Genomic DNA, 15312 nt, shown 5'->3' with positions numbered 1-15312 from the left:
TTCCCCAGGGGCATGATTTCTAGGGCCCCTGCTGACCTGCTTCCTCTCCTCTGGACATTGTTCAGATGTTTAGTCTTCCCCTTGCAAGCCAACTCTCCTTGCAGCCGTGAGGCTCGTTCATACCATCCTCCACTGAATCTTTGCCACGCTGCCCTTGGGGCTCCAACATGGCTGGCGAGGCCCTCACCTGCTCAGTAACCCCAGCTCTCTTACCTCCCCTTGCTCTCCTGTCTCCAGATCTACTCTCTGCCTCATCATGCTGTCTCTCAGTTTCCAGGTTTCTCATAATCTATCCTCTGCCTGAAACCACTGTATTAGTTTCCTGTAGCTGCCATAACATATTACCACAAACATAGTGGCTTAAAACAACAGAAACATATTATCTCACAGTTCTGGAGGCCAGGAGTCTGAAATCAAGGTGTCGGCAGGGCCAGGCTCCCCCTGAGGGCTCTTGGGAAGAATCCTTCCTTGCCTCTTCTGGCTTCTGAGGGCCCCAGGTGTTCTTTGGCTTGTGGTAACATAACTCTAATCCCCACCTTTATCTTCACGTGGCCTTCTTCTCTCTGTGTGTCTTTTCCTCTTAGAGTGACACCAGCCACTATATTATATTGGACTTAGGAACCAACCTAATTACAGTTAAATCTCATCTTGATCCTTAGTTCATTACATTTTCATTCAAAGACTCTATTTCCAAGTAAGGTCACATTCTAAGGTTTCAGGTAGTCATGAATTCTGGGGCGACGCTATTCAACCCAGGGCAACACCTCCTCTTACTTCTGCAGGAAGACTTCACAGCAGGTCTGCAAAATAGCCCTGCCCTAGACCCGTCTGGGTTAGCGACCCTTCCTTGATACTTCCACAGCCCCCGGTCTTTCCCATCAGAGCATGACGCGAAGCATCATCGAGCTAGTCTCCTCTGCCTCCCCACCATGACTCTGAGCTCCATGAGGGTAGAGACCTTGCTTGGCTTGGTTAGTTCTGAATCCCAAGTGACTAGCTTAGTACAAGGCACGTTGTGGATACCCAACATATATGTCCTTTTCCTGAGTGCTCAGCACAGCCACCAGTTGTTAAGAAGAGGAAAAGCTGTTTCCGGATGTTTCCAGAACTGAACTGAGCCCATGCTGCTCGACTTCGGCCCAGCACATGCCCTACTCAGGGCACCACTCACTGGATCCCCAGTGTGTGAGGACCTCGCCTTTACTTGCACCAAATGGCCTCACTGTCTCTCAACTCAACGCAGCCTGTTCTCCACACCCCAGTCAGGGTTGTCACCAAAAACACAGGTGTAAATACAGCCTGGGCCTGCTCAACAGCTTTTCTTAGTTCCCCACTGCCTGCAGGACCAAGTCCAGCTCCTATGCCCTGCATTCAAGGCCTAGCTCCCCAGCACGGCCTCAGGTCCCATCTCTCCACCCTCCACAAGTTTGCACAAGCAGTCTGTGCCCTGTCCCTCTAAAAGCCTGGCTGGCGTCCCATTCCTGGATGAAATCCTGATGCAGCTTGAGGAAAGAACAGCCTGCCTGAGAGTCCCCAGCAGGTTTTAGGAGCCTCACTGTCTGTCGGCTGAAAAACAGCGTTATTTTTCCTCTACGAGTCTCTCTTGGCTTGGGACTCACGGCTGTATTTGCTTCTGGCTTGAGGACAGCTCCTTCCCTCTCTGGGGCCCCAACTGAACACTTTGGAGAGGTTAGTGTGACCTGACGCTAGATGGAATTGAGTCTTGAGTAGCTAGGCTGCCCCCCGCTCACCCCACCCCCTGACCAATAGGACAGGGCACCACAGCCAGAGAAAGTTCACGTTCCATCTGGGTTATGGGACTACAGAGGCGCCCGGCCCCTGCTGAGCTCTGGGACCCTTGGCCACACCCAACTGGCTGGTCACCCCAGTGTCATATAATAGGTCCAGACCTTTGTTCCTAGGCTGTGGTAGGAGGGGTGGAGCGGGTAGATAATGCACAGGAACATGGAAGAAGAGAGATCATGGGACCAAGCAAGACAGAGACTAAGAAGTGATAAGAAAAGGAGAAAGAGGCAGGCTGTACAGATGCAGAGAGAGCAAGTATAAGAGAAGAAGACACAGACAGAAAAGACTGAGACAGACAGACAGACGAGAAGTCAGAGTGCTGAGAGAGAGAGGCAGCATCCCTGCCCGGAGCAGAGAGAGAGCAAGGATGGGACGGGAAGAAAGAGAGGGAAAGAAGAGTCAGAAACAATAAGAAATGGAGAAAAAGGGGCGGCGGGGCGGGGGTGGGGGAGAGGAGAGATGTTAGAAAAACAGGAGGGGACTCAGGGAGAGAGGAAGGGAGAGAGGAAGGGGGGGGAAGAAAAGAGGAAGGAAGGAAGGGAGGGAGGGAGGGAGGGAGGGAGGGAAGAAGGCTGTGGGAGGGAGAGAGAGGGTTGAAGAGAAAAAAAGGACTGAGAAAGTTTCACAGTGCGGAGAAAAAGCCAGTAAAGAGCAAGGCAGGAATTGTCAGGCCCGTCCTGGCTTCTTTCCCTTCTGTGTCCTGGATCAACCTTGGGCCTCAGCCTCAGCTCTCAGAGGCTACAGCCCAGGCCCCGGTCAGCATGGAAGGCTTCCTCTATGCGTATCTCCTTCCTCCCAGGAGCTGAAAGTCCCCCGAGAAGCTGGCCCGGTCACGCTGGGACTTGGCTCAAGAGGCCCACTACATAGACAGGGTCACTGAAGCTGGAAGAGGGAAGAAGCATGGAGCCTTAAGCTGAATGAAACTCTTCCGCCCGGACTCCAACCTTTCCCTCTCTGATCGCCAGGGGTTGGAGTCCAAATCCTTGCCTCCATTACCTCCTGAGATACACAGCCTCCGAATTCATCTGAATTCATGAAACATTCTTTGGGATGGCCCCATTCGATCCCTCTTCTACAAAGGGAGAAACGCAGGCCTCCAAAATGGAAACTCCTTGTCCAAGGCTTCATAGCTGCTTAGGGCCAGACGCAGGATGACCCTCCAGTCTCTCGCCTCCCTTCATCTGGGCAAGCATTCATAAATGCCAGACCTGAAGGGCTCCTGATGACTTTCATGCTTTTTCCAGTAAATTCTGTGCTGATTCTTGGCACAAAGAGAGGAAATGAAGAGGGTAGGGTAGGAATGTAAATAAAAGGAAACTTTGGGATTCCATCTAATATGTAATTATAGTATCCATGGCGGTGGCCCTGGCTGCTTCTTCGATGTGCTGCCCTGGCTGTGCCCGGGCAGGGGGTGGGGGGGTCCTGGAGGTGATGGGGACCCAGCAATGCCCCATCCAAGGTGTCAAGCCCCCTGGGCTTTTGGAATAGTATTTTGGGGCAGGGAGCCTGGACTTGTTTGCAGAAACACATGGCAGTCTGGGGACGTTGGGAAACAACTCAGCAGATGAGAGCTGGAGATACTGGGCATCTCAGGAATGGCACTGGGAGTACATCCCTAGGAAGAGCAGGGGTCCTTGTGCAGACTCAGGGCTCAACTGTTTATGTGGCATCGCCAGGATTGCAGAGGCAGGGAGAAGTCTGGAGTTCAGTGGGTGTCATGTAGCTTTTGGTGTTAGGACTCAAAATCTGTTTTCCATAGTGTTTCCAGCTCATCTGAGTATGGATCTCTGCACAAAAGATCCCTTTAAACAGCTTCCACCCCTGAACCTTGCCACTTCTACATGTCCAATTCTCATAAACTAGTGTGGTAATTTCAAGTTCAAGCTCCGGAAATAAATTGGCTGAATTCAAATTGTATCTTCTCCATTTACTAGCCTTGAGGCTCTGGTCAACTTATCTAACCTCTCTGTGCCTTAATAGCCTAATCTGTTGGACAAGAATAACAGTCACTGCCTTGGAGAATTGTTTTCAGGATTAAATTAGGTAAGATTTAAGATAGGTACATAGATGGATAGATAAGTAGATAGATAGATATAGAGACATAGAAACCTATAGATAGATATAGAGATATGGTACCAGACCACAGCCGGACACACAGTGGCTGTCTCCTGAATATTTGGTGAGAAAGTGAGTTAGAGATGGTGAGTGAGTGAAGGGGAGAAGTCCGTATCTCCAGATTTCTGCACCGACTTCGAAATTTGTTCAAATCATTCAACAACTATTTACTGGATTCGTTACTGGCATCAGACACTGTTCTAGGCACCAGGAATACAGGATGACAAAGGCCGACGTAGACTCTGCTCTATGCAGCTGATGGTCTAGTGTGAAAAGACAGACAACAAACCAATAAATTAGATACTGAGTCACTACAGCTTTGGTAAGCGCCATGGCTTTATGCGTCCGTGTGTATAGCAGGTGTTATCTGTTGTAGAAAATGTGGTCAAAGAAGGCCTTTCTAAGGAAATGACATTTAATCCTAGACCTGAAGGAGAGTAAGGTACGGATCATGGGAAGAGCCAGGAGAAGGCTATCCTGGGGAAAGAACAGTAGAAGCAAAGACCTTAAGGAAGGTACATTCTTGTACATTCTAGCAAGTGTGCGTAGGGAGTGATGAGTAAAGGAATGAAGGATTAACTTGCTCTCCCCACTGGAATGCTGAGAACACAGTGGCCAACAGTGGCAACCCCAGGCACGATGCTTAGGTAAAGAATATAATCACAAAGAGTAATAACAGTGGTTATCCTTCCCCCTCTCATCATTTAGTAAGTCCTGACAATGAGCTAGACACTCTCTTGTGCTCTTTACATGTTTCAGTTCACCGAAACCCCACAATCCTATGAAATAGGTCCTGTTACAATTCCATTTTAAAGATGACAAAACTGAAACTCAGAGAGGTTGAGAAATTTGCCCAAGGCCACACAGCACAGGTATTGGAGCCAAGGTAAAAACTCACCTCTGTCTGATTTCAAAGGCCTAACTTAAAAATATGTATATCGTGGTGGGGTGTGGGAAGGGATGTGGATTCAAAATATCTATTGCCCATCCCTTGGCTGCTTTTTTTTTGACAGAGTGATCATAACTTTTCATGTTCACACAATCTTAGGACAAATTCAAAGCACTTTCTCATATACTATCGCGTTTAATCTTTGCAAAAACTTGGGGAGGTATAATTAATTATCTCCATTTCATGGATGAATTAATTAGCTCCATTTTACAGATGAGAAAGATGAGGTGTGAAGTACCTTTCCTGAGGATCTGGGTCTTCTTGTCCCCAATGTTCTTTCCATTGCAAACGTTTGCTTGCGGTTAGAAGGCCCTCTTCCACTCTTCCACTATTCTTACCAGGTACTTCTGACAACTCCCCATGTGTGAGTGGACAAGCACAGGGACAACATGCGGGGGAAGGGAAGGGTGGGTCAGCTTGGGTATGACTCTCAGCTCTATCTCTTTGTATCATGTGACTTTGGGCAAAATGTTTACTTCTTTAAGTCCTAGTTTTTCCCTCTGTGAAATGCAACATGATGATGATGATGATGATACCAGATCCACAGGGTTCTGGTGAGGATGAAATGAGATAGCACATGGAACATCCTGAAAGCACTGTTCCTGGCACATAGTGAGCACTGGATAAACTATTATCATCACTACGCTCCTGGTATCCAGGAAGTACTGGGGGCACTGAGAATCAGGACACTGGTCTGGAGTCTCCACCTCTACCTCAGTGTGCAAGTCATAGAGTTCACTGAGTTTAACTTTTCCATTTCACAGATGAGAACATCAAGGCCCGAGGAACAGGAAGAACTGGGCCCAGGTCTCGCTTGGAGCAAGTGTGGGAACTGCTGTCTGACTCCTGACCTCAGGTTCTTCCCTCCTCCAGGGCCTCGGTTTTCCTTTTACTCCTCTCCTCCACCTCCAGCCACCCCTGATAAGAAGGAACATTTCCCCTGAGCCTCTGGTCCCACCGTGGATGTTGGCACGTGGTTGCAGGACGCAGGCTCCCTTGGCATTCCTTTCACGGAGCTGAGGCCAAGGAGGTGAGGGCAGGCCTGGAGCAAGCCTCTGCATGTGTGGGAATGAGCTCCCACCCCAGGAATTAGGCCTGGCTGCTGCTGTGTGTTTGCGCAGGACACTTTGGCAGTCATCCACGATCAGAGAAAGGCAAGGCAGCCAAGACAAGACAGAGGCTAATTACCTTGGACAATAGGAAATTGGGGAGTGGCGACAAAAAGGGTGTCTAGGCCTCCGGCCAGGCAAGGGCAGGGATGGTGAGTGCCCAGCCTGGGCTGACCCTCCCACCTTGAGTGGAGATTCCTGCTCGGGGTTACCCCCGGACTCCAACAACCCAAAGGTGCAGGGGCTGGTCACACTGTCAGAACGTCTGGGGACCCTCTTCCTCTCCTGCTCTTTGTTTGTTTTCATTCAAAAGTGAAACAAATGAAACAAACAAGGAAATTCAATTTAAACAGGCCCAAGTGCTGATGTTTCTGTTTTGTTACACCAGGGTGAGCTTAGGACGAGAGAAGCAGCCTTGACTCTCACTCCTCCAATTGGTCTCAACTCTGCGGTGCTGTGTAAAATTACATGGATAGAGGGGCTGCAAACACAATTTGCCTTCCTAGGTGGGGTGGAGAGAGGGAGTGGGGATAAAGGGAGGCCCGATTCTGAGAGAGAGAAGGAGGAACCAAAACTCAGATAAGAAACAGGACAGAGAAACAGAAATTAAGAGATTAACAGATAGAAAGGCAAAAAAGGAATGACTGGAGAATGGCAGACAGACACAGACAGTGAGCTATGCAGAGAATACTCATAGGAGAGAGGGAATAAAAGGAAAGGGGAGACGGACAGCGATGCAGAGAGGTACGGTAGGGTAAAACAAAGGTGAAGTTAGAGGAGAAGAGAGAGAAGGAGAAAAAATTCCCAGGGCAGAAGTATGCATTCCCAGAACTCTCAAGCTGGGGTGGATCTAATGCATCTTCCTGTTGAAGCTCCTGAACTTGTGAAACAAGGAGAGGATGTGAACATTCTGCCCAAGGTCCCAGAGGCAGAAGTGGCAGTAGTGGGATGTGAACCCAGACTTCCTGCCTGAGAGACGGTGCCTCCACGCCTGTGTCACCTGAATGCTTCCATCACACCTTCTGGCAGCATGGATGGAAGGTGTGGTGCCCAGTTGTGCTTAATTAAAACTCAGGGGTCTGGACCATGCTCTCTTTCCATCCTATTTCTCCCCACATGATCCTGGGTACTCATTCTTTTCAGGGCTAGTGGGACCCCAACCTGCCTCATAGAGAATAGCTCTTCTGGGATTGTCCTTGGAAAAAAGAGACACTGAAAACCATCGGCTGAGTCAAGGAGAATGAAACAGGAAGAAGCAAAGTAACTAACATTTCCTGCAGACCTCCCGTACGCCATGCATTCTGATAAACCCTGTTGGTGGAGTTTCTTACTTAACGCTCTTCCCTATAACTCTACGAGAATGGAAAGATTATCAGCCCCCCGTTCCCAGCAGGAGAAACGGTTGCATAGAGCAGTGAAAAAATGACTTGTCCCAGGGCAGGTCGTGAGTACTCAACAGAATCAGGATTTGCACCCAGCTCCACTGGTCTCCAAAGCCTGCGCTCCTTCCACTGCCACACATGGCCTTTTTGGCCCAAGAAGAAAACTAATTTTGGTAAGAAACAAGCAAGCAGAAAATGAAAACCCCCAAGAACTGACACTGGAACTATTTTAAAACTTGAGACCGAATCGGTCAGACTTCAGGGAAGGAGAGCCGCCAGTGGGATAAGAGACGGGTCCAAACAACACCCTGGCTCCTTGTCAGAGCGTCCAGATCCCAGGGCCATTAATAAAATCAATTTCAAAAATAAAATAAAGAAGTGTTCAGAGTTAGGGATGACAGGTTCATGACAAGCACATTTCCAGGACAGGAGAAGAAAGGATGTTCCTGCTTCACAAGGTGGGAAGGAGATGGGGGCCGGGTGTGTCTGTGTGTGTGTGTGTGTGTGTGTGTGTGTGCGTGTGTGTGTGTGTGTGTGTGTAAAAGAAGAGGTGAGGGAAAGCACTCATCACTTCTATCTAAAGGATGGCAGCTGATTTGTCAGCTCTAAGTGTTAATTGCTTTCAGGGTTCCATAAAACCTTTCACTGCTTTCTACATAATGGGCCTGTAGGATTCCAGCCTGGCTAACGCCAAGTCCCCACAACGTCACCCAGAGACAGGGTTACTACTTGTGTCTCAGCAGATAGGAATCACCTGCCAGAGCTCGGTCCCTCTCTGCTAGATGCTGTCTCTCCCAGCAGTTGGAGAACAGAGGCGGAGGGAGTTGAAATTAATTATTACTACAGCAAGGGCAACAAGAGCAACATTGATAACAGCTAACACTTCTCACTCTCCTGCTTGGGGGCTTGTGACAAAGTGAAGAACGTCTGTGCATTATGAGCTCATCAAACCTCTTGGGGTCCCAGTGAGCCAGACACCTATTACCTACACCTTCACAAAGGAGGAAACGGAGGCTGGAAGGTTGAGAAGCTCACTCAATGCCAAGCTGATAAAGCGCAGGGTGGAGATCTGAACCCAGCTCTGTCTGCCTCCAGTGCAGTCTATGCCCTCAATGAGGGACAGAAGATCCAGAAGCCAGTCACAGGCAATCTTCCAAAAATGCTGTTTTCTTCATACCATCATAGTCTTTAGGGTTGGAGAGGATCATACAGCTCATAATCTAGTCACATATTCGTGTTTCATAGATTCAGTGACCCTAAAGCCCAAGGGGTTGGTGTCAGAGCTTACTGATTGAGAGGCTATAGACTCTCGCTCCCAAGATCTAAATACCAAATCATTACTCAAGGCCTGAGGTAAATGCTATTGCCTCTGTGAAGTTTGCCCACATGTCCCACTGGAAGACACCTGATAGCATATTGTACTTTGGGGATTCCATTCCTAGAGCTCTCACCGTCCCCAATTGATGTTGCCCTTCTGTATAAAATAAAACTTGGGTCCTAACATCTATGAGATAGATAGTCAGTGGCAAAGCCAGAGTCAGAAGCCCTGATTTCCATCTTATGGTGATATTCCTGAGTTTGGTACGTGAACGCATTGGGCGTTACCAATGAGCCTCGATATGTCACATGTTCAAAAGAGCCCTGTGGTCTTCAGAAAAGTCATGGTCTTCCAGAGGAATTGGGGATAGGATGTGCTTTGGAGGTGAGGGAGATTTACAGATTGTGAAGGGGCTGATATTTACTGAGCACATACTTAGATACTATGCTAGGTTGCTCCTGGTTTAATTCTCATGCAACTCTGCAACCTGGGTTTATATTATTTCTCTTTTACTGAGGCTCATAGAGGTAAAGCGACCTAGCTAAGGCTACACAACTAAATATGTCATAGCCAGATTTGAATCCACAGTCTGTGGTCTTCCATACTACCATTAAGTTATAAGTTACCTGAGAATAGAAACTTTGTCTTAGGCACATTTATACTTGCATTCTAGCACAGTACCAAGACATAGGAAATCTTCAGACAATGCCTGCTGAATAAGTAAATGAGTTAAAAATGAGTAAATAAAAATGTGAATGAATGAAAGAATTGATGAATAAATAAGTGAATGAATGATGGAGTATAAGAGTGAATAAATAGATGAATGGGATGGATGGATGGATGGATGGATGGATGGATGGATGGATGGATGGATGGATGGAGAGATGGATAAATGGTTGGATAGATGGATGGGTAAGTGAATGAATCAATGAATAAAAGAAAAAATGAATGAGTTGAATAATTAATTGGTCAACAATGCCTACCTTATACCCTGAGAAAACCATAATTCAAAAAGAGTCATGTACCACAATGTTCATTACAGTTCTATTACAATAGCCAGGAGATGGAAGCAACCTAAGTTACCATCAACAGATGAATGGATAAAGAAGATGTAGCACATATATACAATGGCATACTACTCAGCCATAAAAAGAAACAAAATTGAGTTATTTGTAGTGAGGTGGATGGACCTAGAGTCTGTCATACAGAGTGAAGTAAGTCAGAAAGAGAAAAACAAATACCATATGCTAACACATATCTATGGAATCGAAAAAAAAAAATGGTTCTGAAGAACCCAGGGGCAGGACAGGAATAAAGACGCAGACGTAGAGATGGTCTTGAGGACACGGGGAGGGGGAAGGGTAAGCTGGGACAAAGTGAGAGAGTGGCATGGACATATACACACTACCAAACGTAAAATAGATAGCTAGTGGGAAGCAGCCTCATAGCACAGGGAGATCAGCTCGGTGCTTTGTGACCACCTAGAGGGGTGGGATAGGGAGGTTGGGAGGGAGACGCAAGAGGGAGGATATATGGGGACGTATGTATATGTATAGCTGATTCACTTTGTTATACAGCAGAAACTAACAGATCATTGTAAAGCAAATATACTCCAGCAAAGATGTTTAAAAAAAAAAAAAAACAATGCCCACCTTGTCAACAACTGCAGCTTTCTAGATTAGTAAGGGAGGCGGCCTATGGTTTCATAATTAGAGAATGAAGAGAGCTGGTTGCTAGAACTATATGTTATAGCTTATGATGGTTGCATCCAAATGTGGCAACACTCACTGAGTTGGGAAACAGAGAAAAAATGAGCCCGTTTTCCCTCTGAGATGAACAGATGAGTCTCAGAATGACTTCCTTTGCATCTCCAGAAATTTGGATGCAATGACTCTAATCTACTCTGTGAAAGAGTGATGATGACACTATGACTAAGGGACTGGATGAATCTACTAATAAAAATATTATATGTATATATACTACATATATGTATACACTTCTGATATGCTAATCTAACATTTTTCAGAGGAAATATCATGGAATTGAGAAAAGAACACCAGGCAGGGACTCCTGTCACAGCCTTCCTTGCTAACTTGCCACTTTCCCTCTTCGGGCTGCAGATTCTTCATCAGTAGGAGGGACGGTTTTACGTTACTGGCCTCCCTGGACCCTTTATCACTAACCTTGTATGATTCTGTGACTCACTGTGGCCATACTTCTCCAATGGACACTTCTAAGCCTTAGCATATTAGGGTGCACACACAGACTGGCCTGTAAAACATTCGGCTGACCTGGACAGATTACTCGTGCCTTGCCTCCCAGACTTAAAATTGTCCTGTCTGCTTCACACTCCCCACACACAAAGTATGTCTTACTTGTAGAGACCGTCGGGCTCCAGACACTTGAAGATGACGGAGTAGATACTGACTTCAGGGACCTCTCCATGGCTTCGACCAGCTGCTACACAAGATGTACCCAGGCCAGAGAGTAAGTCATCGGCAAAACTCAGGAATTCTCCTGGAGGGAGACAAAGAATGATGAGCTCCCCAGCTCAGGCCTTGGTGAGCAGACATTCCTGCTGTTGTCCAAACCCATCAAATGTCTGGATACCATTATTAAGAGGATTAATGGACAGAACAAGCACAGGATATGAAAATGACACAGATCAGTGTCTACTCCTGATGACTCGTTTTTAAATTCATGCCTGAATTTTCTCAACTGTGACGTGGAGATACTAATACCTACCTTTATAAGACTGTAGCAAAGCTCAAATGAGGTAAATTACTGTGTAATAAAAATGCATGAAAATGCAACAGGAGGACAGGGCTTTCTGTCTAGAATAACTATTCTGGCCTTGTCACTGCCACTGACTTCCTCTTAACTCCTTAAGCAAGCCTCCTTGGAATTGCTGCTTCCTTCCTTGTACGATGAAGGAGTTGGACTAAGGATATAAAATAGGTCTCATGTCATACGGTCACTCTTACGCACTGGTACTGGATTCATGGAGTGTCATGTTGAGATGGACAGAGACTGGTCCGGCTAAGGGGGAAAGAGTTCCATGACTGATTCGTGATGAAGGTCATGAGATAGGAAGGGACAACAGAAGAGAAACTGCCCCGAACCCCATGATTTCTAAAAGTCAGTCTAGCCTTTGGATTTTAGGAGGCTGCTGAAGTTTACTAGAAATAGGGCTAATAAAGAAGACAAGATGAAGACTAGAAAGAATAACTGAACATCTGGGATCTTGGGATCTAGTCTTAGCTTTGTGAAGAATTTGCTGTACAGCTTTGGAGGACTAAATTCCCATCTCTGTACTCTAGTTTTCTCCTCTGTAGAGTGAAGGTGCTAGATTTAGGATTTAGGTGCTAGATATTAGGATTTCTGAAAAAATAAAATAACATAGATGTGCACAAAGATTAAGTTATGAGGATAAACACTGCGGTACTATTTAAACTAGCAAGAATTTTAAAACAGCTAAATGTTCAATGATATCAAAACAGTAATATCAATTATAGTTCAATGATACAATGGAATATTTTATAGCCATTAAAATAATATTGTGGAAAAATATGAAGTTACTTGAAAGGATATTCATGGCACAGTAAGTTTTAAAAGATAGGTTACACTATTACAGAATAATTTTTGGTGGACATTTTACACATATATCTATCTAGAAAAAGAAGGAATAAAATATAGCAAATGAATAATAGTGGCTTTGTCTGGAAAGTTAGCTAATGGGTATTTTTTCTCTCTTATTTTTGCTTATCTCTCTTTTTAAAATTATCTACAAGGAACATGTATTGCTTTTGTAACAAGAAAAAAAATCAAGAAAAATTACTTTAAAATAACGTAAATGAGCCAGACTAAATGGCCTCTAAGTTCCTTTCCAGTTCTAAAACAGGCTGATTTTAGAGGCACGTGAGGTATTGTATACCACACGATATGAAATGATATGAGGCCTCCCAACTGTTGTTTCCTTGTTCTTCTTCACGCCTGATATGGAGGGCCTTGTAGTCTCTCCTCGCTTAGATTCTCGGTAATAAACACGAAGAGGACATCTGTTAACTATCTTCTCTCTACTTGGGATTAAGGACAATGCAACGCGATGATACCATCATGAAACAATAATGTTGGCCGAGGGTCTGAGAAGACCCGGTGCTTCTCTACCAGGGAACTGAGGGGACAGAATTTACAGATCACTTCCTTCTGGTCTTGCAAAGAAGAATTTCATCCTTTATTCACCAGTGAACTGTCTAGATGGCCCTGGGATTCAGACAGTTCTAGCACAACAGTTCTAAAATGTATTTGTCCCCGTGGTCCAACAAAGCATATCTGATGAGTAGTGTTTTTTGTTTTCTGCTTTTTACAAAGACAGTTCATAGACTCGATGTGTAGATGCCAGAACAAGTGTCTGAATCAGGCTAATGTCAGTGACATACAAGTTCAGCTGCTCTTGCCAGGCAGACTTGGGACTGAATTTGAGTTCTACCATTTATTACAAGTCCCTTAACTTCTCAAGTCTCAGTTTTCCTTTCTGTAGCAAGGGGTCAATGACTCTTTTATGGGTCTGGAATCTAGAAAGAAAGGCTGAGTCCAGGAAGAAAGTCTGTCTAGAACCAGAGGTTTTGCTATTAAAAAATGAAGAGGTAAATTTAACGCTTCTTTTATCTCAGATTTTGCCATCCCTATTTCTTTTATAGGCCTCTTATGTCAAGCTTCTTCCATAGTAAAATCATAAACCAACAATGTCTTCCAATAGGTATCAAAGCAGAATAATGTATGGGGTGAAAAATAAAGGAGAAAAAACATGGGACTATTCACTGGATGGAGTGAGGGCTTTGTTTCTCTTGGTTTTTCACGATTCCATGTCTGGCTGCTTGCATTTGTTTTCTTTGACCTTGGATACATGTCTGTCTGCTTCTCAATTTGTTTCCAGATAGCCATTGAAAGAGTTGGCCCTTCGTGAGGGAATTCAGTATGCCTGTGGCCTGTATTAATTAACTGTCTTCAAGCCAAAAGATGGTTGACATTCATTTTCAAATGGACATAGTTTTCCAGATATTTCCATGCATTTCAGAATAATTTAGACTACGGATAAAAGCCCCATAAATACGTCTGGTCAGTAAGACTGGCACACAATTCTAAGGTTCATAGGTTTAGTTCAAGTGAAGAAACTGGATAATATGGAGTATATAAATAGTCATATCAAGCACATTATAAGGATATTTAGTGTCCAGCTCTGTTTGGGACTATATACACATAATAACTTTCAAATGAAAAGAGTTAATAGGAAGGAAACTGATATTTTAGTGCCAACTTTTGTTTTTCCCAGTTAATACTCACAACATGCAATCTTAATGAGTTAAATGTTATTATCTCTGTTATAAAGCTGAAGTTAAGCTCACAAATTTAGGAAGAGACAGAGCTGAGATTTGAACCCATATCATCCTAATTCCAAAGCCCTACCTTTTCTTTTATGTTATGCTGCCTCCTAGAGAATGTTTTAAAAAAAAAAAGACAGTGTTAGAAAGGGAACTTTCTCAATTCTTTTCAATTTGAGATTGAATTCATGCCACTCTCTTAGCTCTATGGGCTTGGGAAATGAAACAATAAAAGACCTTCTACAGCTTGTAATCTGACAACAGGAAGGGTTGTTAAGTACAGACCCATAAAGTGAATTGTAAGATTGCTTGTTTTGGCACTCTATTCCAGAAGGTTTAAATGCACCCTAGAAGGGGACAGGTGAATGCAGCGACCCTCACTGTCCTTCCTTTCCTAGTGGAGGGGGAACTACGAAAGGCCTGGGGGCTTCTCAATGTACAAAGGTGAACCAGTGCAATTCAACACATGTATTGTGGTTCCACAGTATACCATGTTCCACGTCTGGAAGCATTATAATTGAATGAACAATAATAAAGTGCAGTGGTTAAGAGGCTGGGCTCTGCATTTACAGTGCCTAGAATTAAATCCTGGTACATCCCCACTTACAGCTTGCTTTGGGCAGGTTCCTTGACTCTCTACATCTATTTTACCATATGTTAAATGGGTATAATAATGCTATCTAATGTATATTGTTTACAAATAATAACTATTTGTAATTATTAGGACAATGTCTGGTATACAGTAAGAGCTCAAAAAACATATCAGCTATCATTATTGTTTTTGGTATTATTGTGTCATCATAACAGAGGAGATATAAGGACGCTTAGAGATTATTTTTATCCAAATTGCTCCTTTTCCAGGTGATGAAACCAAAGCCCAGATAAAGAAAGTGGCATGTCTGTGGCCATACACAAAGTAGGAGGTAGACTTGGAACAAAACTTGGTCTCTTAACCCCTATGGCCTGTGAGATAATTCATATCAGCCAGCGCATTGAGATAAAGTCACTGAGAACTGAAGAGCTTCCAAAGCTGCCCCAGGAGCCTGTGCTCCTCAATTTGTGAGCAACTTTATTCAACACGAATGTGAGCTCTATTTACTGGGCATTTGCTATGTGCTGGGCACTGTATGTACATGGTACACAGCTCCACCCTGTCATCTTCTTCTACAATGAGATATCATCTCACACCAGTCAGAATGGCCATCATCAAAAAATCTAGAAACAATAAATGCTGGAGAGGGTGTGGAGAAAG

The 15312-nt window shown here is 44.8% G+C and overlaps 1 protein-coding gene across 3 annotated transcripts in view; it reads right to left on the bottom strand.

The window, feature by feature from the left end:
• Nucleotides 1-15312, bottom strand: part of ASTN2 (astrotactin 2) — a gene marked incomplete at both ends in the record, with an annotated part of 919723 nt that overhangs the window by 43130 nt on the left and 861281 nt on the right. For all 3 annotated transcript variants that reach the window (XM_079706619.1, XM_079706617.1, XM_079706618.1), the window contains one exon: nucleotides 11055-11196. In XM_079706619.1, coding sequence (XP_079562745.1) covers nucleotides 11055-11196 — 142 coding nt within the window. The remainder of the gene's footprint in view (nucleotides 1-11054; nucleotides 11197-15312) is intronic.

The sequence above is a fragment of the Hyperoodon ampullatus genome (assembly GCF_949752795.1).
Source record: "Hyperoodon ampullatus genome assembly, chromosome: 6".
Lineage (NCBI taxonomy): Eukaryota > Metazoa > Chordata > Mammalia > Artiodactyla > Ziphiidae > Hyperoodon > Hyperoodon ampullatus.
The sequence above is the reverse complement of the archived record's forward strand: the minus strand, read 5'-3'. Positions and strand labels throughout refer to the sequence as shown.